The sequence below is a fragment of the Mobula hypostoma genome, chromosome 9 (assembly GCF_963921235.1).
Source record: "Mobula hypostoma chromosome 9, sMobHyp1.1, whole genome shotgun sequence".
Taxonomy (NCBI): domain Eukaryota; kingdom Metazoa; phylum Chordata; class Chondrichthyes; order Myliobatiformes; family Myliobatidae; genus Mobula; species Mobula hypostoma.
Genome location: NC_086105.1, coordinates 139,482,947 through 139,505,556, shown reverse-complemented (window position 1 = coordinate 139,505,556; position 22,610 = coordinate 139,482,947). Strand labels below are relative to the sequence as shown.

General features: G+C 43.8%; 1 protein-coding gene across 2 annotated transcripts in view; it reads right to left on the bottom strand.

Annotated features, from left to right (window-relative positions):
• Positions 1-22,610, bottom strand: part of cacna1ha (calcium channel, voltage-dependent, T type, alpha 1H subunit a) — a 647,795-nt gene that overhangs the window by 250,933 nt on the left and 374,252 nt on the right. Inside the window, exon 8 of one of the 2 annotated variants that reach the window (XM_063059307.1) lies at positions 797-889. The exons of the other annotated variant lie outside the window; for it this stretch is intronic. Coding sequence (XP_062915377.1) covers positions 797-889 — 93 coding nt within the window. The remainder of the gene's footprint in view (positions 1-796; positions 890-22,610) is intronic. 2 annotated transcript variants of the gene reach the window in all.

Below are 22,610 nucleotides of genomic sequence, written 5' to 3'. Positions count from 1 at the left end.
ATTCAATCATGACTGATTTATTTTCCCTCTCATCACCATTCTCTTGTCTACTCCCCATAACCTTTGACATCCTTACTAATTAAGTACTCATCAACCTCTTCTTTAAACAAGGGTTCCCCCTTACTTAATGGTATTGGCCTATGGAATAAAAAAGGGAGGGGAGAGGGATTTGATGCTATTGTCACTGTTTTTTTCTGTGAGGGAGGGGTGGAGGATTTTGGAATTTGTGAGTTCTGCTTTTCTCTTTTTCGTGTGGTGGGGTGGGGTGGGGGGTGAAGTTGATGTCTCTTCTTTCAACAACTCCCATGGTCTTTCTGTATTTCCTGGCTATCTGGAGAAGGTGAATATCAGAGTTGCATCGACCATGTATACTTTGACAATAAAATGAACCTTTGAATTTTTGAAACCCTGGTTTAAATGCACCCAATAACTTGGCCTTCACAGCGGACTAATTGGGCTGAAGGCCTGTCTTAATGCCATGTCTAACTCTGTAACATCTCTCAATTCAATTTCAGTATCCTTGAAATGTACTTTTCAATCGGCAAATAACCTACTTTATATCTGCCCCAACAACTTATGCATAAAAAATTTAAAAACTTAGCAGTCCTTTAAAATTAAACTAATTATTTATTATACATAAATCAAAAGTCACTGAACATCACTCTAAGTTTATAGTTTCTAACAGTATTCAAAAACTAAACTTTATCATCCCAAGTCATATTTTGGACAGAAGTATACCAATTGTCACTATTTCAAAAAGCAGAAAGATTTAAAGCCTTAAATGAGACATACTTACTATTATAAGCAGTATAAAATATATAAAATTGTAAAAAGAATGCGCGTCCATAACATAATACATAATATCCACCCATCCCTCCAGGGTAATCACCTGGGGAAAAAGCAAAGAAATATTACATTATTTAAATAACAAATGAGAAGAATAATCAAGGCAAAGTGATACAGTGATCATTTTCCTATTCAATCTTGTACAATATCGTCAGATGAGGACAAAGGTATTTAATAATGCAACACAAATGTGAAATTTTTATTAAGTGCTCCATTCTGCACATAGTAATGAAACATGAAGAGATTAGGAGACGCTTTTGATGAACGATTCTGAAACTTTTTCTTGTTCTGCTTAAGATCATGTTACCAATCAGGGACTATTAGGGGGATGCACCACCGTCTGGTATGGGCTGGGGGGGCCTACTGCACAGGATCAAAGTAAGCTGCAGAGAGTTGTAAAATTAGTCAGTCCCATCATGGGCACGAGCCTCCATAGTATCCAGGACATCTTCATGGAACAGTGTCTCGGAAAGGCGGTGTCCATCATTAAGGACCCCCACCACCCAGAACGTGCCCTCTTTTCATTGCTACCATCAGGAAGGAGGTACCCAAGTCCGAAGGCACACAGTCAGTGATTCAGGAACAGCTTCTTCCTCTCTGCCATTCAATTTCTGAATGTGCATTGAACCCATGATCACCTCCTCAATATTTTTTATTTCCTATTTTTTTTGCACTACTTAGTTCACAATTTTCTTTTTTCTCTCTATTATCATATATTGCATTGTAATGCTGCTGCAAAGCTAACAAATTTCACGAAACATGCCAGTGATATTAAACCTGATTCATGTGAGTTCAAGCCAGACACAAGCCACTTTATGATTTTCTGTTGGAGTGATAGGCACTTACACCGTCCTGTCTGGGCATCCCTCTCTGTCTAGTTATATCTTGGCGCGGCACGGTTGCGTAGTGGTTAGCACAACACTTTACAGTACTAGTGACCTGGGTTCAATACCCGTCACTGCCTGCAAGGAGTTTGTACGTTCTCCCTGTGCCCACATGGGTTTCCTCCAGGTGCTCCGGTTTCCTCCCATAGTCCAAAGACGTATCGGTCAGTAGGTTAATTGGCCATTGTTAAATTGTCCCATGATTAGGCTTGGGTTAAATCAAGGTTGCTCAGCGGTGAGCCTCGAAGGGCCATAGAGGCCCATTCTATGCTGTATCTCAATAATAAAAAGAAATCTTTGAGCAGAGACCGTCATGGTTATTGAGTGGTTATTGTACAGAAAGAGGCCATTCAGTCCATCAATCCTGCGCTGGATTTCTACAATTCACTGTCACTTAGGCTTGCAAATCTTTCTTCACGATATATATTTAACTAAATTCCTCTTGAAGGTCATAACTGAACTTGCCTCAGCCACATCTGCAGTGACTGCTTTCCAGATCCCAAGCACTCTCTGAAAAAATTTTACCCTGTGTCACTTTTAATTCCTTCTCTTCTGTTTTACAGCTGTAATTTCAAAAGGCAGTGCCTCAAGAAGGTGGCGAAGCGGAACTCTATCCCTGGTAGCATGGCAGAAGGATGGGGTAAGAGCAGACATGCGTGAAATGGAAGATGTCTACGGATTCTCACAGCTACCTGGACTATACCTTGCCTTACCATGCTACTTGTAAAAACGCCATCCCCTTCTCTCAATTCCTCCATCTCCACCGCATCTGCTCTCAGGATGAGGCTTTTCATTCCAGAATGAAGGAGATGTCCTCCACCATCAAAACTGCCCTCAACAGCATCTCTTCCATTTCACACACGTCTGCTCTTACCCCATCCTCCCGCCACTCTACCAGGGATAGGGTTCCTCTTGTCCTCCCCTACCACTCCGTCAGCCTCCATGCCCAGCACATAATTCTCCGAAACTTCCCCCACCTCCAACTGGATTCCACCACCAAATACATCTTTCCCTCCCCCGCAACTTTCTGCTTTCCGCAGGGATCGCTCGCTATGTGACTCCCTTGTTCATTCATTCATACCACCCCACTGATCTCCCTCCTGGCACTTATGCTTGCAAGCGGAACAAGCTCTACACCTGCCCCTACGCCTCCTCCCTCACTAGCATTCAGGGCCCCAAATAGTCCTTCCAGGTGAGGCAACACTTCACCTGTGAGTCTGCTGGGGTCATATATTGAGTTTGGTGCTCCCGGTGTGGACTCTTGTATATCGGTGAGACCCGACGTAGATTGGGAGACCACTTCACCAAGCATCTTTGCCAGAACAAGCGGGATCTCTCAGTGGCTGCCCATTTTAATTCCACTTCCCATTCCCATTCCGATCTGTCAATCCATGGTCTCCTCCTCTGTCGGGATAAGGCCACACTTAGGTTGGAGGAACAACATCTCCTATTACGTTTGGGTAACCTCCAACCTGATGGCATGAACATCGATTCCTCAAACTTCCAGTAACGCCTCCCCCACCTTCACAATTTCCCATCCTCTTGTCCCTCTCTCATGTTATCTCCTTTCCCGCCCATCGCCTCTCTCTGGTGCTCCTTTCCCCCCTCTTCCTTTTTTCTTTCTTCCATGGCCTTCTGTCTCTTGCACCAATCAATTTCCTAGCTCTTTGCTTCATCCCTCCCCCTCCAGGTTTCACCCATCGCCTGGTGCTTCTCTCTTCCATCCCCCTACTTTTCAAATCTACTCCTCATCTTTTCTTCTCCAGTCCTGCTGAAGGGTCCCGGCCCGAAACATCGACTGTACTTTTTTCCATAGATGCTGCCTGGCCTGCTGAGTTTCTCCAACATTTTGTGTGGGTTGCCACTATTCTCTCTATCCAAGTCCTTCGCCATTTTATATATTTCTGTCAAATCTCCCCACAACTTTTCCACAGAGAACAGGCCTAACCTCTCTAATTATTCCTCAAAGCTGCAGTCATCATGCAAGAAACAATTCTCAAGAATCCTTTCTGGACCATTTCTAATCCCTTCACATCTGTCCTACAATGAGGCCAGCAGAATTGAATGTTATATCCAGTTAAGGCTGGGGCAGTGTTTATAAAGGTTCGGAATAACTTTCTCGAATTTGTTCTCCACGTCTATACTGATAAAGCCGGGAACTGTGCATGCCGTATTAACTGTTTTCTCAACCCTCATGACCAATTTCATTGATAGATACACACATATTCTGAGGCCCCTCTCTTCCTGCATCTCAATTAGAGCAATTTTTACTCTCCCCCTTCATTCTTCCTACAAAAACGCTCTTACTGATTTTCACAGATGCACCAAAGGAAGAATACTAACTAATCTTGGAATGGCAACTGCCCTTTCGAAGACTGACAAGAAATTGTAGAGTTGTGAATACAGCCCAGTCCATCATGCAGTCCAGCCCCCTTTCCACTGACTCAGCCTACACTTCTTGCTGCCTTGGCAAAGCAGCCGACATAATCAAGAACTCCCTCCCACCCTGGTCATTCCCACTTCTGCTGGTTGGAGGCACAAAAGCTTAAGTACACTTGGAGTGAAGGAGGATAAAATGTGACTTGATAGAGGTGCACAAGGCACAGATCAAGTGGATAACCAGAGAGTTTTTCCCTTGGCGAACATGGCTAATATAAGAAGGCATAATTTTAAGGCGGTTGGATGTAAGTAAAGGAGGGATGTCGGAGGTAAGTTTTTTTTACACAGAGTGGTGGGTGTGCTGTAAGGGTGGTGTTATTAGATTAGATTAGATTATGAGGACACGCAGTCCTCTTTTATTGTCATTTAGTAATGCATGCATTAAGAAGTGATACAATGTTTTTCCAGAATGATATCACAGAAACACAAGACAAACCAAGACTGAAAAACACATAATTATAACATATAGTTACAACAGTGCAAAGCAATACCGTAATTTGATAAGAACAGACCATGGGCACGGTTCAGTCTCAAAGTCTCTCGAAAGTCCCATCATCTCACGCAGATGGTAAACCTCCAGCGCCGCAAACTTGCTGATGCAGCATCCTGGAAGCATCTGACCACAGTCCGACTCCGAAAACTCCGAGCCTCTGACCAGCTCCCCGACACCGACGCACCGAGCACCATCTCCGCCGAGCGCTTCGACCCCAGCCCCGGCAACCGGCAACAGGCAACAGGCAAGGCCGAGGATTTGGGGCCTTCCCCTCCGGAGATTCTCGATCGCACAGTAGCAGCAGCAGCAAAACGGGCATTTCAGAAGTTACTCCGGATGTTCCTCCGTGCTTCTTCACGTCTGTCTCCATCAAATCAGGATTGTGCACGGCATCCTACTTCACAGATACGATATCAATTCGGAACAGCCGCGCGTGCTGCGTCACGTCATCATCTTCTCCTCAGACACATTAGGGATATTTAAGAAACTTTTAGATAGGCACATGGATGATAGAAAAATGGAGGGCTATGTAGGAGGTAAAGGTTATATTGACCTTAGAGTAGGTTGTAAGGTCAGCACAACATTGTGGGCTGAAGGGTCTGTACTGTGCTGCACTGTTTTATCTTCCATGCTCTGAACCACCAGACTCAGGGGAAGCTTTTATCTCACTGTTGTCAGATCCATTAATGGACCACTCCTAAACAAAAAGATAAACTCTTGATCTCCCAATCCACATCATGGTGACCCTTACACTTTATTTGTCTATCTGCACTGCACTCTCTCATAATTGTAATACTATATTCTGTTTTTTTTCCCTTTTTTACTACCTCCGTGTACTTACGATCTGTCTGAAAAGCATGCAAACAAAGGCTTTTGACAGTATCTCGATACACGTAACAATAATAAACCAATACCATAAGTCCATAAGATATAGGAGCAAATTTAGGCCATTTGGCCCACCAACTCTGCTCCATTTCATCATGGCCGATCAACTTTCCCCCTCAGCCCCAATCTCCTGTATCCCTTCATGCCCTGACCAATCAAGAATCAATCAACCTCTGCCTTAAATATAGTCATAGTCATACTTTATTGATCCCGGGGGAAATTGGTTTTCGTTACAGTTGCACCATAAATAGTTAAATAGTAATATGTAAATTATGCCAGGAAATAAGTCTAGGACCAGCCTATTGGTTCAGGGTGTCTGACCCTCCAAGGGAGGAGTTGTAAAGTTTGATGGCCACAGGCAGGAATGACTTCCTATGATGCTCAGTGCTGCATCTCGGTGGAATGAGTCTCTGGCTGAATGTACTCCTGTGCCCACCCAGTACATTATGTAGTGGATGGGAGACATTGTCCAAGATGGCATGCAACTTGGACGGTATCCTCTTTTCAGACACCACAGTCAGAGAGTCCAGTTCCATCCCCACAACATCACTGGCCTTACGAATGAGTTTGTTGATTCTGTTGGTGTCTGCTACACTCAGCCTGCTGCCCCAGCACACAATAGCAAACTTGGTCGCACTGGCCACCACAGACTTGTAGAACATCCTCAGCATCGTCCGGCAGATGTTAAAGGACCTCAGTCTCCTCTGGAAATAGAGACGGCTCTGACCCTTCTTGTAGACAGCCTCAGTGTTCTTTGACCAGTCCAGTTTATTGTCAATTCGTATCCCCAGGTATTTGTAATCCTCCACCATGTCCACACTGACCCCCTGGATGGGAACAGGGGTCACCGGTACCTTAGCTCTCCTCAGGTCTACCACCAGCTCCTTAGTCTTTTTCACATTAAGCTGCAGATAATTCTGCTCACAGCATGTGACAAAGTTTCCTACCGTAGCCCTGTTCTCAGCCTCATCTCCCTTGCTGATGCATCCAACTATGGCAGAGTCATCAGAAAACTTCTGAAGATGACAAGACTCCGTGCAGTAATTGAAGTCCGGGGTGTAAATGGTGAAGAGAAAGGGAGACAAGACAGTCCCCTGTGGAGCCCCAGTGCTGCTGATCACAGTGTTGCAAGCACACGTACTGTGGTCTGCCAGTCAGGTAATCAAGAATCCATGACACCAGGGAAGCATCCACCTGCATCGCTGTCAGCTTCTCCCCCAGCAGAGCAGGGCGGATGGTGTTGAACGCATTGGAAAAGTCAAAAAACATGACCCTCACAGTGCTCGCTGGCTTATCCAGGTGGGCGTAGATACGGTTCAGCAGGTAGACGATGGCATCCTCAACTCCTAGTCGGGGCTGGTAGGCGAACTGGAGGGGATCTAAGTGTGGCCTGACCATAGGCCGGAGCAGCCAATGACTTGGGCTCCGCAGCCACCTATGGCAAAGAATTTCACAGATTCTCCACCCTCTGGCTAAAGAAATTCCTCTTCATCTCCATTCTAAAAGGACATCCCTCTCTCCTGAGGCTGTGTCCTCTGCTCTTAGACTCTGCCACCACAGGATCAGTTGGGCTGAAGATCCTATTTCCATGCTGCACTCGTCTATGACTCAATTTTTCAAAAGTCTTCGCTAACAGGGAGAGACGACTCTTTCCCAAACATTTACAATCTGCTCTAGAAATGCATCTAATTTACAGATATGTGACTGAGTAGGGCAGCTAACAAGAAAACACACAAATGAAGTAAAACAAACTTAGTAGTTCATTAAAATAAGTGTTAATTTAACTACACCATTCAACCTTCCATTTTTAATGAGACAACGCACCAATTTGTCAACAGTTTCACATTAGGAAGCAGCTGATAAAATGCAAGCAATGAGAGAATTAGTGTTGAGTTATTGAAAACTGTCAGCTCAATTAGAAACCGCTGTTTTCTTGACATTGACAATGAGATGAACTCAAAGACCATTCAATGTGTTTCTTCGGTCTGTAAATCTGAAACAGAGCCACCTCCACACTTAGGGGAAAATTAGTAGGATATTCAAACTGACTGTTTCCTCAAATTAATGTAATTACAGGACTCAGGCGGCCGCTAATAGGGATTAAACACATTGGAAGATAGTTCAATCAGTACACTGCACTATTCCTTATAGATGGAACAATTTCAGTTTAATCATCAAGATTCCAAAGTTGCTGGAATTACTAGTAGCTGTTTTCAGATTTTCTCTTAAGTTCGTTTGTTATACGCCATGTCATAATACATGGGGATCATGGTCTTTCCACGATCACGATTGCTTTCAGTAAAGTTTTCTCCCGAAGTGGTTTGCCATTGCCTTCTTCTGGGCAGTGTCTTTACAACATGGGTGACCCCAGCCATTATCAATACTCTTCAGAGATTGTCTGCCTGGCGTCAGTGGTCGCATAACCAGAACTTATGATAAGCATCAGCTGCTCATATGACCATCCACCACCTGCTCCCATGGCTTCACATGATCCTGCCAGTCGGTGGGTGGGGGGGGGGTCTAAGCAGGTGGTACACCTTGCCCAAGGGTGACCTGCAGGATAACGGTGGGAAGGAGCGACTTACACCTCCTTTGGTAGAGACGTATCTCCAATCTACCACCACTTTTCTTAAATAGACTTGCACTCAGTGGCCACTTTATTAGGTACACCTGTACACCATTTCATTAATGTAAATATCTAATCAGCCCATCCTGTGGCAGCAAAAAGCATGCAGAAATGGTCAAGAGATTCAGTTGTTGTTCGGACCGAACGTCAGAACGGGGAAGAAACGTGATTGAAGTGATTATGACCATGGAATGATTGTTGGTGCCACACGGGATGATTTGAGTATATCAGAAACTATTAATCTCCTGGGGTTTTCAAGTACAATAGTTTCTAAGAGTTTATATATAATGGTGCATAACAACAAAATGAAACATCCAGTGAGGGGCATTTCTGAGGGCAAAAATGCCTCACTAATGTGAGGTCAGAGGAGAATGGCCAGAATAGTTGTTCAAGCCAACAGGAAGGTGACAATAACTCAAGTAACCTCATGTTATAACACTGATGTGCAGAAGAGCACTCTGAATGCACAACATATGGCAAAGATATGGCAAACATAGATATGGCAAATTTATTTCCCGTGATAGGGGAGTCTAGGACAAGAGGGCATGACTTCAGTATTGAAGGATGTCCATTTAGAATAGAGATGCGGAGAAATTACTTTAGTCAGAGAGTGTTAAATCTGTGGAACTTGTTGCCATGAGCAGCTGTGGAGGCCAATCATTGGGTGCATTTAAGGAAGAGATAGATAAGTTCTTGATTAGCCAGGGCATCAAAGGGTATGGGGAAAAGGCAGGGGAGTGGGGATGACTGGAAGAATTGGATCAGCCCATGATTGAATGGCGGAGCAGACTCGATGGGCCGAATGGCCTGCTTCTGCTCCTATATCTTATGGCCTTCTGGTGTTAACATATCAAACCATGAAGTGGATGGGCTACAGCAGCAGAAGACCATGAACACACACTCAGTGGCCAGTTTATTAGGTAAGGAAAGTACCTAATAAAGTGGACACTGAATGCATATTATTGCATTCTATGTCTACAGTGAAAGTTCTGGTGGTAATTTGCTGTTAATGTATTACATATGTAACTGTACACCTAATCACCTGTAGCCTCTTCACTTAAACTAACCTGTGACATTGCACAAAAGCTTCAAGGAGTACACATTTCAAAAGAGAGGGAATAATATGTTTAGGAAGGGTTCTGGCCCGGAACGTTGACTGTACTCTTTTCCATTGATGCTGCCTGGCCTGCTGAGTTCCTTCAGCATTTTGAGTGTGTTGCTCAGATTTCCAGCATCTACAAATTTTCTCTTGTTTGTGATTGGATTACTGCACTGTGAAGTTCTTCCAGGGATGACAACCCTGAAGAAGTTTAAATCTTCCCTTCGACAGGGGTTCAGCGAAATCCTCTCTCACTGCTCCCCGACTCTTCGACCACGTGCTCACCCAAACCTGCTACCACCGCACCAATCAACTTCCCAGCTCTTTATTTCATCTCTCCCTCTCCAGGTTTCACCTCTCACCTGGTGGTTCTCTTCCCCTCCCCCCACCTTATAAATCTACTCCTCAGCCCTTTTTCCCTAGTCTTGCCGATGGCTTTCGGCCCAAAGCGTCAACTGTGCTCCTTTTCCATAGATGCTGCCAGGCCTGCTAAGTTCTTCCGGCATTTCGTGTGTGTTGCTCGGATTTCCAGCATCTGCAGATCTTCTCCTGTTTAGGAAGCTCAAAATATAACTAGAAAATACTGGAAAAGGGAGATAAGACAAGATCTTAAAAGTTAATTCTGGTGGAATTCTTTCAATTAAACCACCATCTCATGGCCTGACTACAACAATTCAAATTTTGTATGAGGCAAGTAAGTTGAAGCTCTACACAAACCCATTGCTCAATCCAGCACTGGATTCTAAGTCAAAGCCAAAATAAATTTATTATCAAAGTACGCATATGTTACCACACCCTACCCTGAGATTATGTGTGTATGTATGTGTTTAGTTATTTATTTATGTACTGATTGGGGTGTATGGAGTGTCAGGGAGGGGTAGCACCACTGGTGGGGGAACATGTCGCATCCTTTTCAAGGCAGTTAGTCCACCTTTGGTCTCCACCTGGCACTCAGCTCTCACTTGTGGCTCCTCGTAGCTGTTTGCATGCGACAGCGGCCACACCCCGGGTAACGGCTTCGACAAGCCCGCTAAACCAGGTGAGGGTAGCTGACGGGTCTCAAACCCTCAGTGAGATAGGGAGTTGTCTATCCCAGCACGTGAAGACAGACTCCAGCGGATTGAGCGGACGAGACCTATGGAAGGTCCAACGGTCAAGAAGGTGGTCTCTGCAAGCGTTGTGGAACGTGTAGAGCAGGACAAGACACAGAAGATGTCCTGGTCATCCACTGTGCCTAGTCCCATCTCCAGCCGTCTAGACTCTGGATCCAGGTGGGAATTGGGAAGAGAGAGTGAGGCTGATGCTGTGCAACTCTCCCTCACTTAAATCCAAATCATGCGGTAGTCTCGACACCATCTATGGTGTCGAGGTCTTCATTAACGACGATGATGGACGAACATGGATGTACTGATTGATTGATTGATGAAGGAGATACAGCTCAGATTGGACCCTTCCGATCCTTCAAGCTGCGCTGCCCATCAATCCCCTGATTTAATCCCAGCCAAAGCACAGAACAATTTACCAATTAGCCTATCAACTGTGGGAGGAAACCGGAGCATCTGGGGGGTTGCAGAGCACCCAGAGGAAACCCGTGTGGTCACAGGGAGAACATACAAAATCCTTACAGGCAGCAGTGCGAATTGAACCCAAGTCGCGTGTACTGTAAAGCATTATGCTAATCTCTGCAGGCATGTAGGGAAAAGTGAAGAAATAGAATAGAATTTAAGAAAAAGAAACAGAACTAAAAAGTGACAAAACATAAGAAGCAGATACACAGAGAAGTAGCCCGTTATCAGCAGCTTATCCTTCAAAATAGCTATCATGCAGCTGCAGCAACCCATAAGACTTAGGAGCAGAATTAGGCCATTCAGCCCATCGAATTGGTTCCATCATTCCATCATGCTGATTTATTATCCCTCTCAACCCCACCCTCCTGCCTTCTCCCCATAACGTTTGACAACCAGCGTGTAAAAGACAAATTGTACAACATATATGTGTATATATAAATAAATTATAATATTCTGTGAAGTAAAATTTCTTTCTCAGCCGATTCCTTTTGCCAATAGTGTGGTGTCTAGTGGGTCTCCCCTGACTCAGCTTTATGAGGGAATTCATCTCACGGATAAAGAACTGCAAAATCCTGAGGTTATAGCATATTAAACAAAAAAAAGATGTCCATCTAGCAGGCAATACTGCGTGCAGCATGCCATCGCAGCTGTGAGAGCAGATGCTTGCCTTCTCTTTACAGCTATTGCTAAAAAGACACCAGATACCCACAGCATATTGTACGCTGTTTATTTATTGGATTTCCTGTCATGTTTCTAATCCCTAATGTGTGGCATTGACACCAGAGTGTTTTAAAAAAAATGCAAATGTACTTTTTGCATTTATGCTGCTTCTGTTCAGAAGAGAGACAGCACAGGGTACTTTTTAAGCACAGCGAATAGTATTTGGCATTGAGTTTTTTTTCTTTATTAACGGCCAACCAGAGATTAAGTCACATCAGTGCTGCCAACTTCATTTCAGGGCGAAACAGTACAATTAAACTGATCATTGATACAAAGAAATTCTGCAGATGTTGGGATGTTGAGCAACACACACACACACTTTGCTGGAGAAACTCAGCAGATCAAGCAGCAGCAATGGAAGGTAAATAAACAATCGCTGTTTCTAGCCGAGACCCTGCATCAGCACTGGAAAAGAAGGGGCAAGAATAAAGAATAAGATGGTGTCAGGGGAGGGGAGGAAGTACAAGCTGGCAAGTGATAGGTGCAGCCAGGTGGGGCGTAGGTTGGGGGAGGAGGCGGGGAGGTGATAGGTGGAAGAGGTAAAGGGCTGAAGAACAAGGAGTCTGATAGGAGAGGAGAGTAGACTGTGGGAGAAAGGGAAGGAGGGGCACCAGAGAGAGGAGGAGAGAAAGCCAGAATGGGGAATGGGAAAAGAGAGAAGGGGGAGGGTGGAGATTACTTCTAGTTAAAGAAATGAATGTTCATGTGGTCAGGTAGGAGGCTACGCAGACAGAATATGAGGTGTTGCTTCTCCAACCTGAGAGTGGCCTCATCATGGCAGTAGAGGAAGTAATGGACCAACATGGTGGAATGGAAATGGGGAGTAGTTGGTCACTGGAGATGTGGAAGGCGGAGCGAAGGTGCTCGACAACAGCAGTCCCGCAATCTCTGTAGGGTCTCACCGATATAAAGGAGGTCGCACTGGGTGACCTGGTTGATGACCCGGAGAGATTCATTTTGGAATTGCCAGCAGCGGAGGTGATTGCAAAAACCGTAAGATGATAAAACCATGAGACAAAGGAGCAGAATGAGGCTATTCAGCCCGTCAGGTCTGCCCTGCCATTCCATCATGGCTAATTTACTATTCCTCTCAACTCCATCTTCAGACTTCTCCCCATAACTTTGAACCTATCAACTCCTGCTGTAAATATACCCAGTGACTTGGCCTGCATGGTCATCTGTGGCAATCAATTCCACAGATTCATCACACTCTGGTTAAAGAAATTTCTCATCATCTCTGTTCTACACAGGGGTCCCTCTATTCTGAGGCTGTGCCCTCTGGTCCTGAACTCTCCCACTCTCAGAAACATCCTCTCCACATCGCGACAGGTTGAATGATTTTGAAAAAAGAAGTATGCCTGGCCTGCTGCGTTCACCAGCAACTTTGATGTGTGTTGCTTGAATTTCCAGCATCTGCAGAATTCCTCGTGTTTGAGTATGATGGCTGTACAATAACAACCTCCCACCTTCTGCAGAACGGAACGGATCCTGAATACCTACAGGTTCTCGCCTCTTCTTAAGAGTGCTGCTCCCTCCTGCTGCTTTGTAAAATGTTTAAGAACCACAGGAAACATATCTTCTTAACTTTCACAAACACTATTTAACAAATCAAGCTGAATTATGGCACCCTGTAGGTGGTCACTAATTATTTATCAGTGTGTGTAATTATGCAATAAAACTGCTGAATATTCAGCAAACCCAGTCAGCAGAAATTTACATTTCTCCAAGTGAAATACAGTCTTTGAAGTCAGAGAAAAGGCACATGTTTAAAGCAGAACCGGATCAAGACCGGTACGGACATCCAGTCTTGTCAGTTAGAAACATTCCATTTAAGGAACCGAGCGAAATGAGGGGAGAGGATATGAAGGGAGTGCATGAAGGCAAATCAAGTACAAATTCAAAGGGGTGAAGGTGTAAGGGGTTGAAAGAGTGGGAGGGTGACAAAGAAGAGGAGATTCATTTGGGTGGGGGGGAGGTGAGTTCCCTTCTGGAAAGCACTATAGGACTATTGAAACAAATACTTCATGCCAACTTAAAATTTTCTTCCCCAAGCAATTAAACTGGGGCATAACATGGAACAAACATAAATTGGATCATTTAGCGGGATGAATAAAAATAAAGAAAACTTTTTTTTTAAACTCAAGTATTTGCTGATATATATACAACTTCTTTGTCTGCAGGACTTGTATGGGTCCAGGTCAAAGAAGAGGGCAGGAAAAAAATTATTGCAGACTCTACCCACGCAGCAAACTGCATTTTCCAAAAGGGTCTGTCTGGAAAGTACTATAAAACAAAAACTTCAGACCATCTTAAGAGTTTCTTTCTCCCTGCAGTTAATCTGATCAACCATTCCAGTTAGGCCCCACACCCCCCTCTATCTATTATCTCCATCACTGCATTGCACTGTAAATGGATTAAGTCACTTTTCATAATGTTGATGATATTTATGTACATATTATTCCTTATCTGTACATTAACCTTAAACATATTTTAACATAATTCTTTATTCTTTGTAATGGTTGAATGTTGTTCTATGTTGCATGTTGCAGTATCGCAACACAACTAATTCCTAATGCATTTAAATGTATATGGCAAATGCAAGTGAGATGCAAGTGGAGATGCAAGTGACTACAGATGACTACAATGTGGAGACACATTGTAGGACCTCCACAAGTGGGGCAGTACCCGTAGGATGCAAAGGAACTGTCTACGTTTTGGATCAAAACCCTGCGTCAGGAGCTGAAGTACTGGCAATTCCTTTCCTCCCATGCTCAGTCTGCTGAGTTCAGCCAGTATGATGTTTGTGGAGTGAAAGCGGAATTGTGTTGAAGGGAATAAGAGTTAGGGACAGAGAAGGTGACATAGTGACAGAGAGACAGAACAAAAGTGGAATGAGGGCACAACATGGTGTACGGGCAGATCCAGAGCAGCAAAACAAGTTCGTTCATTACGTGCCAGAGGTGATCACGGTCTTTCCATGACGATGATTGTTATTGTCAATATTTTCAACAGAAGTGGTTTGCCATTTCCTTCTTCTGGGCAGTGTCTTTACAAGACGGGTGACCCCAGCCATTATCAATGTTCTTCAGAGACTCTCTGCCTGGTGTCAGCGGTCGCGTAACCGGGACTTGTGATCTGTACCAGCTACTCATACGACCACCCATCACCTGCTCCCATGGCTTCACCTGACCCTGGTTGGGGAGCTAAGCAGGTGCTACACCTTGCCCAAGGGTGACCTGCAGGCTAGCGGAGGGAAAGAGCGCCTTACACCTCTTTTGATGGAGACGTATCTCCACCCCAGCACCCAAGCAAAAACAAAGGAATTTTTTTTTATTAGTTCATGAGTACAAACATCAGGTTTGTTCTCTGAATTAGAGGTTTAAATAAGACCAGGAAGATGCAACTACTACATACCAGGGTTAGAACATAGAACACAGAACAGTTCAGCACAGGAACAAGGCTTTTGACCCACAATGTCTATGCAAACCAATTGAAACTGCACTCTGTATGCACACGGTCTATATCGAGATAAAGGTTGGCTTTAATAGTCACATGTACACTGAAACATGGGAAGACACAGTGAAGTGCATCTTTTGCACCAATGGTAAACACAGCCCAAGAATGTGCTGGGGGCAGCCCCACAAGTGCCGCTATGCTTCTGGCGCCAACACAGCGTGCCCACAACGTACCAACCCTAACCTGTAGGTCTCTGGAACGTCGGAGGATGTTGGTACACCCGTAAGAAATCCATACCATCACGGGGAGAATTTCCGAATTTCTTACAGGGAGTGGCGGAAAATGAGGCCGAATCGGTGATCCCGGCGCTGTAAAGCGATGCACTGCCCCGACACCCCATTCCCTCCATTCCCTTTAAAGGTTGCTCTCATTTAAAAACATTTGCTCAGCTGGAGGGAAGTATCTCACAGTCAATTTGGTTTGCCGAACAGTCACCAAAGCTGTCAACATGTAGATTTGTTCTGCGACAAACGTACAAATTAGGAGTAAGAGTAAGCCTTATTTTCTCCTTCAGGCCTCCTCTGACATGCAGTAAGATTGTGGCTGATCTGTCTGTTACTTCAATGCCACATTCCCACCCACTCACTCACAGTAACCTCCCTAATAGACAGTACCATTCCCGAATTCCTGCTATAGGGTGGGACGATAGCACAGCAGTTAGCGCAGTCACTTCGCAGAGCCAGTGATCGTCAATCAGCGTTTGATTCCCTCCACTGTATGAAGTTTGTACATTTTCCCCATGAGTGTGTGGCTTTGCTCCGGGTGCTCTGGTTTCCTCCCGCACTTCAAAGACGTACAGTTAGGGTTATTGGGCTATGTTGGCACTGGAAGCGCAGTATCATGTGCAGCTGTGCCCAGCACAATTCTCAGTCTGTGTTGGTCATTGACGCAGAATGATGCAGTTCACTGTTTGTTTCAATGAACCTGAGACAAATAAAGCTAATCTTTTACCAGCCTCTTAAATTACCTGTAGCAGCCAGATTCCTCTGAATCCCAGCACTCTGCTATGTTTTATCATTGAGATGATGAACTGACTTTTTAAAATTTTACTTGGCAAAATGGACCGTTTCTCATTTCCTCTATTTTACCCTCTGCTTGCCAGATTCTTGCCGCCCACTTAATCTATGTACCTTTGTTTCTAACCCTGTGCTCTCTTCACAGTTTGTTTCCTTATCTATCTGTCCTGAACAAATTTAGTGTCCTCATCCTGGTCACTTAGATAAATTGTGGAAAAGAGCCAGGTGACAGTACCAATCCCCATGGAGGTCACTCCGTGCCAAGCAGAGAAAAAAGATCCACTTAACATTTTTTAGTTTAATATCTTCACAGTTAGGCTGAAGGTTCAAATAAAAATACTAAATTGCAGATTGCTACAAAATTCATTAAAGTAGATAGAAAAGTTAAGATATCAAGCTACAGGAATTGAGCAGAATGGCGACAAATAAAATTAATTGTAGTGAAATGCAAATATGTGGAGATACGCAGCGCTCATCATCAGCAGCATTATGTGCTGTTGTCATATGATTTGGACAATCATGGTCTTTCCGTAACCATGATTATGCCTGGCAAAGTTTTCTACAGAAGTGGTTTGGCATTGCCTTCTTCTGGACAGTGTCTTTACAAGACGGGTGACCCCAGCCATTATCAATACCTTTCTGAGATTGCCTGCCTGGCGTCAGTGGTCACATTAACAGGATTTGTGATCCTCACACGACCATCCACCACCCGCTCCAATGGCTTCACGTGACCCTGGTCAGTAGGCTAAGGAGGTGCTATACCTTGCTCAAGGGTGATCTGCAGGCTAGTGGAGGGAAGGCGTGCCTTATACCTTCCTTTGGTACAGACATATCTTGATAAAGGGAAGGATATCTAGGGAGGTAGGGAGTGAAAGGATTGATGAGGAAGATCGAGCTACTGAAATATGGGTAGCTCAATGGCAGTGAGTAAAGCAAATAGATATTGAGGTGTATTTGACAATACAACATCAAACTGAAATAGTGAGGCTACCCAAAGGGTTTTGAAATCATTGCTGAGTACACACAGAGCTCACCAGTGCACCCCAAAGTCAAAATTACAGTAACTGTAATTGTAGTTACTGTAAGAGGAATGTTTGATGTTTGCGCCGACACTCACTGGAGCTTAGAAGAATGAAAGGGAATCTCATTGAAGTGTCTTTGGCAATGAATTCCACAGAATCACCACCACCCTCTGGATAATGAAATTCCTCCTCATCTCTGTTCTAAAGGGACGTCCTTCTATTCTGAGGTTGTGTACTCTGGTCCCAGACTCCCCCACTATTGGAAACCTCCTCTCCACCATCCAGTAAGTCGACAGGTTTCAATGAGGTCCCCCGATTCTTCTAAACTGCAGTGAATACAAGGCCTGAGCAGTCAAATACTCCTTGTACATTAACCCTTTCATCCCCAGAATCATTCTTGAGGAACTTCTCCATCAATTAATCTTACATAATGGATATGTATGACTCATATGTATGTCAGAGGAGGAGGAAGTTTGTCCCACTGACTCATGCTGATTCTCAAGGCACTCCCATAAGTCCTGGGTCATTTTCCTCTCTACAGGGGGAGACCATGTAAAGATGTAAAGATGGAGGCCTGAATAGAGCAGACATGGAGTGTATATATCTGTTGGTGGAAGGGGTAAGGACAAAGCACCCACAAATCAAACTGGTAATTCAGGGATTGCCTTAACCCAAAGGGCTCACACTCTAAACAAACACATAGAACATGCTGGAGGAACTCAGCGTGTCAGGCAGCGTATATGGAGGGGAATGAACAGTCAATGTTTCAGGCTGAGACCCTTCATTGGGACTGGAAAGAAAGGGGAAGAAGCCAAAATAGGAAGCTGAGGGGTTGAGGGGAGAGGAAGGAGTACAAGCTGGCAGGCAAATTGGTGAAACCAGGTGGGGGGGGGAAGGTGGGTGGTTGGGAGAAAGGACGATAACATGAAAATCTGGGAGAGGATATATAGAAGAGGAAAAGGGCTGGAGAAGAAAGAATCTAATAAGAAAGGAGGGTGAACCATGGCAGAAAGGAGGAGGGAGGTGAGGAGAAAGGAAGGAGGTAAGAGGGAAAAATTGTGCCAAATAGCACAAATCTATTCAAGGGGTAGCCAGAAAAAAATGTATGAGATAATGGCAAGGTAGTTTAATACAAGTAGATGAAAATGCAGGGGAGGAGACTGGACTAGAATGTAAATGTTACATGGACTGGTCAGGCTGATTTATGCCTTGAGGAATTTAAAGCGATTGTACAGATCTGTTATAGCACGCACCCAACCGTGCTAGCCTCCGGGGTTTAGATATTCCAGTTCTCTGGAGCATGGGTAACTGGGGTGGTCCTTTTAAAGATTCAGGCCCACTCTGCTAATTGGCGCCAAGGTTTGGATATTTAAAGAGCACCTGAACTCTGATTCGGTGCTCTATTGTCAGCTCAACTTTGGTTCAGTCTGCGATTGAGCTAAGGATTCTTGTCAGGTTCTCGTCTAGTCAAGTTCCTTGTTCTCATCTCAGTCTCGAAATTGTGTCTACTCTCTATGTACACGTGATTGTGCGGCCACATGTAGCTCAAATACCATCTACAAATTTGCTGACGATACAACCATTGTTGGTAGAATCTCAGGTGGTGACGAGAGGGCGAACGGGAGTGAGATATGCCAACTAGTGGAGTGGTGCCACAGCAACAACCTGGCACCCAATGTCAGCAAGATGAAAGAGCTGATTGTGGACTTCAGGAAGGGTAAGATGAAGGAACACATACCAATCGTTATGGAGGGATCAGAAGTGGAGAGAGTGAACAGTTTCGAGTTCCTGGGCGTCAAAATCTCTGAGGATATAACCTGGTCCCAACATATGGATGTAGTCATAAAGAAGGCAAGACAGCAGCTAAACTTCATTAGGAGTTTGAAACTATGGAGAGCATTCTGACAGGCTGCATCACGGTCTGGTATGGGGGGGAGGGGCTACTGCACAGGACCAAAAGAAGCTGCAGAGGGTTGTAAATCTAGTCAGCTCTATCTTGGGTACTAGCCTACAAAGTACCCAGGACAACTTTAGGGAGCAGTGTCTCAGAAAGGCAGCGTCCAATATTAATGACCTCCAGCACCCAGGGCATGCCCTTTTCTCACTGTGACCATCAGGCAGGAGGTACAGAAGCCTGAAGGCACACACTCAGCGATTCAGGAACAGCTTCTTCCCCTCTGCCATCCAATTCCTAAATGGATATTGAACCCTAGGACACTACCTCACTTTTTTTGATATACAGTATTTCTGTCTTTTGTACGTTTTTTAATCTATTCAATATACTTAATTGATTTACTTGTTTATTTTCTCTTTCTTCTATATTAGATATTGCATTGAACTGCTGCTGCTAAGTTAACAAATCTCATGTCACATGTCGGTGATAATAAACCTGATTCTGATTCAGTTCCAGTCTCCGATACACCAGGACTTTGGTCCTTACGATCCTCACCTCGGCCTCTCACCTTTTCTGTATAACTAGTTTCTGTACTATTTGAGCAGTCCTCACAATAATATTTAAAGTGCTGCCTTTCACAATTGTATTTGATAACTTTAATAATTTTTACATTTTAGTAAAGGCCGAACTTCTCCATTGCCCTCATTATCACAAATTTGCATATTGACTAAGAATTAACATAATTAGATACATTTGGAACATACTCATGCTCAGTTAAAATCACATTGCCGTCTATCAATTTTTGTTAACTTTCCATCTGACTTTGTTAAAGTTTCAGAATTCCCTTTTCAGTAAAACATGCCGTGCTAAACACAACATTACATCCCTCTGAACCAAAGTCAATTATTTCCGAATTTCCAAGATAAACAGATCCAGATCATTGGGTTTAACACAAACGCTAATCTTTCTTTTAATGAATAGTAAAATCTGAAATGAGGAGGGAATTCATCTGGGATTTGGATAAACAGATCTTTGCTAGTTTAAAGGAACTTCGTTTAACCTCTGGAGTTAGCTACTAGCTTGCTTGATACATTCGGTGCATGACCATATTTAGATGTTAGTTATGGTTGATTGATAACATCCTTCATTGATTCAACAGGGTTTAACCCACGACAACCTCCTATATCTAGTAAAGTGGCCACTGTGTGTATGTTCGTGGTCTTCTGCTGGTGCAGCCCATCCACTTCAAGGTTCGATGATTTGTGTGTTCAGAGATGCCCTTGTCCACACCACGTTGTCGCCCGTTGTTATTGTCTGGTCATTCTCCTCTGACTTCCCTCATTAACAAGGTGTTTTTGACAGCAGAACTGCTGCTCACTGCATACTTCTTGCTTTCTGCATCATTCTCTGTTGACTCAGGAGCAAGGGTATCCAACCCTTTTTATGCCATGGGGACTCCTATCATTAACCAAGGACTCTGTGGACTCCAGGTTGGGAATCCCTGCTCTAAAGACTGTGTGTGTGTGAGAAAATCCCACCGGATGCTTTTTTTTAAACACGTGTTTCTCTATAAACTCCGGAGACTGTTGTGCATGAAAATCCCAGGAGATCAGCAGTTTCTGAAACACTTAAACCACCCCGTCTGGCACCATCAATCATTCCACAGTAAAAGCCACTTAGATCACATTTTCTTCCCCCATTCTGATGATTGGTCTGAAGAACATCTGAAGCTTTTGACCACCTCTGCATGTTTATGCATTGAGTTGCTGACACATGATTGGCTGTTTAGACCTCTGCATTAAAGAGCAGCTGTATAGATGGACCTAATAAAGTGGACACTGAGTGTATAGATTGATGTTATTATATTACTGAGAGACAAAATGTCTGTAAAACAGCTTATATTATAACATCAACAGCAGTCAAATTATCTTCAATAATCTTCAATTATATATACTGCTTTCCCATGCCATTTTAAGTTGTTTCAAAGTTTGTTTCTTTCTATTTTTAACTTATAAATAGTTCTCACTGAGAAAAAGTAAGTTCCTATTGGTTCTATCTAAAATTTTGTTGGCTGGAAATTCCAACAGCACTATGACTGGCACGACAGAAGAGAGGTATAGCTAAATATGCATACCGTACACACTTCATTCCCAAATAAATGACCCTGAGGGATTAATGCAGGAAATCACTGCCATTCCATACAGCAGATAGTGATTTGCTGCCTTCCAGTTTACAGCTGGTGCCCTGTTCTGCTGTGGGAACGTGGACAAGCAACCATCATTGGAACAGAATATTCCTGGTAACACCACAGATTCATAGCCCTCAGATTCAATGCAGAATCCACTCCCAAAGCAAAGAAGTGCCATGAGACTAAATCTACTCCAGGAGATCACAGAACTCAGGGAGGAAGGCTATTCAGCCCACTAATTCTGTACTGGCTGTATGTAAGGTAAATCAGATTAGTTCCTCTTCCTTGCCTTCCCCCTGGAGCATGGTTTCTTTCCTTTTTGGATACTCGCTCGTGGATGCACAAGAGATTCTGCAGGTGTTTGAAATCTTGAGCAACACACACACAAAACACCAGAGAAACTCACCCAAACTGAACAAAGTTAGGATTACCCTCACCCAGTAATTTCTGTGGGAACATTTAGCACATTTAAGGCTTTCAGAAGTGTCTAACATACAAGTAGCATATTAAGAAAAGTTGATTCATCAATGGATCATAGATACATGAGATACTGCAGATGCTGGAAATCTTGAACAAAATGCTGGAGGAACTCAGCATGTGGACGACTTCAATCAACTTCACTTGCCCCATCATTGATCTCTTCCCTCAACCAAATGACTCACTTTCAAGGACTCTTCATCTCATGTTCTCGATATTTATTGCTTATATATTTATTATTATTTCTTCCTTTTGTATTTGCACAGCTTATTGTCTTTTGCACACCAGTTAAATGTCCAAGTTGATGTGGTCCGACATGGATTCTGTTATAATTACTATTCTATAGATACATTGAGTATGCCTACAAGAAAATGAAACTCAGGGTTGTATATGGTGACATTAAATGTACACTGATAATAAATTCACTTTGAACTTTAAAGTCAGGCAATATCTATCGAGGGACTTGGCTGGGAAACCAGCACGAAGGCTGTTTACAAGTAGGGGACGAGCAGACTCAATTTTCTAAAGAAGCCTTCAATGTCTTCAGCAGGATGTTGAAGATCTTTTACTAGTCTTCTTTGCAGCTTTATGTTGGGGGAGCAGCATTGGTGCCGGTGATGCAAAAAGACTAAATAAACTCATCAAAAAGACTGGTTCCGTCCTTGGCTACAACCCGGACTCTTCTGAGTTAGTGGTGGCAAGGAGGTCATTGAACAAACTGTTATCCATTATGGACAATCTGGCACATCGTCTCCATGACCTACTGAATAAGCAGCGGAGCACCCTTTCGAACAGACTCATTCAGCTCAAGGATTGTTGCAGAAAATCTTTCCTACTAAATGCAATAAGCATATACAACAGTTCATCTCCGTGCAAAAGGAGAGGACATATCGTTGTACGACAGCCTCTGTTTTATTATTTAGTACATTATTATTGT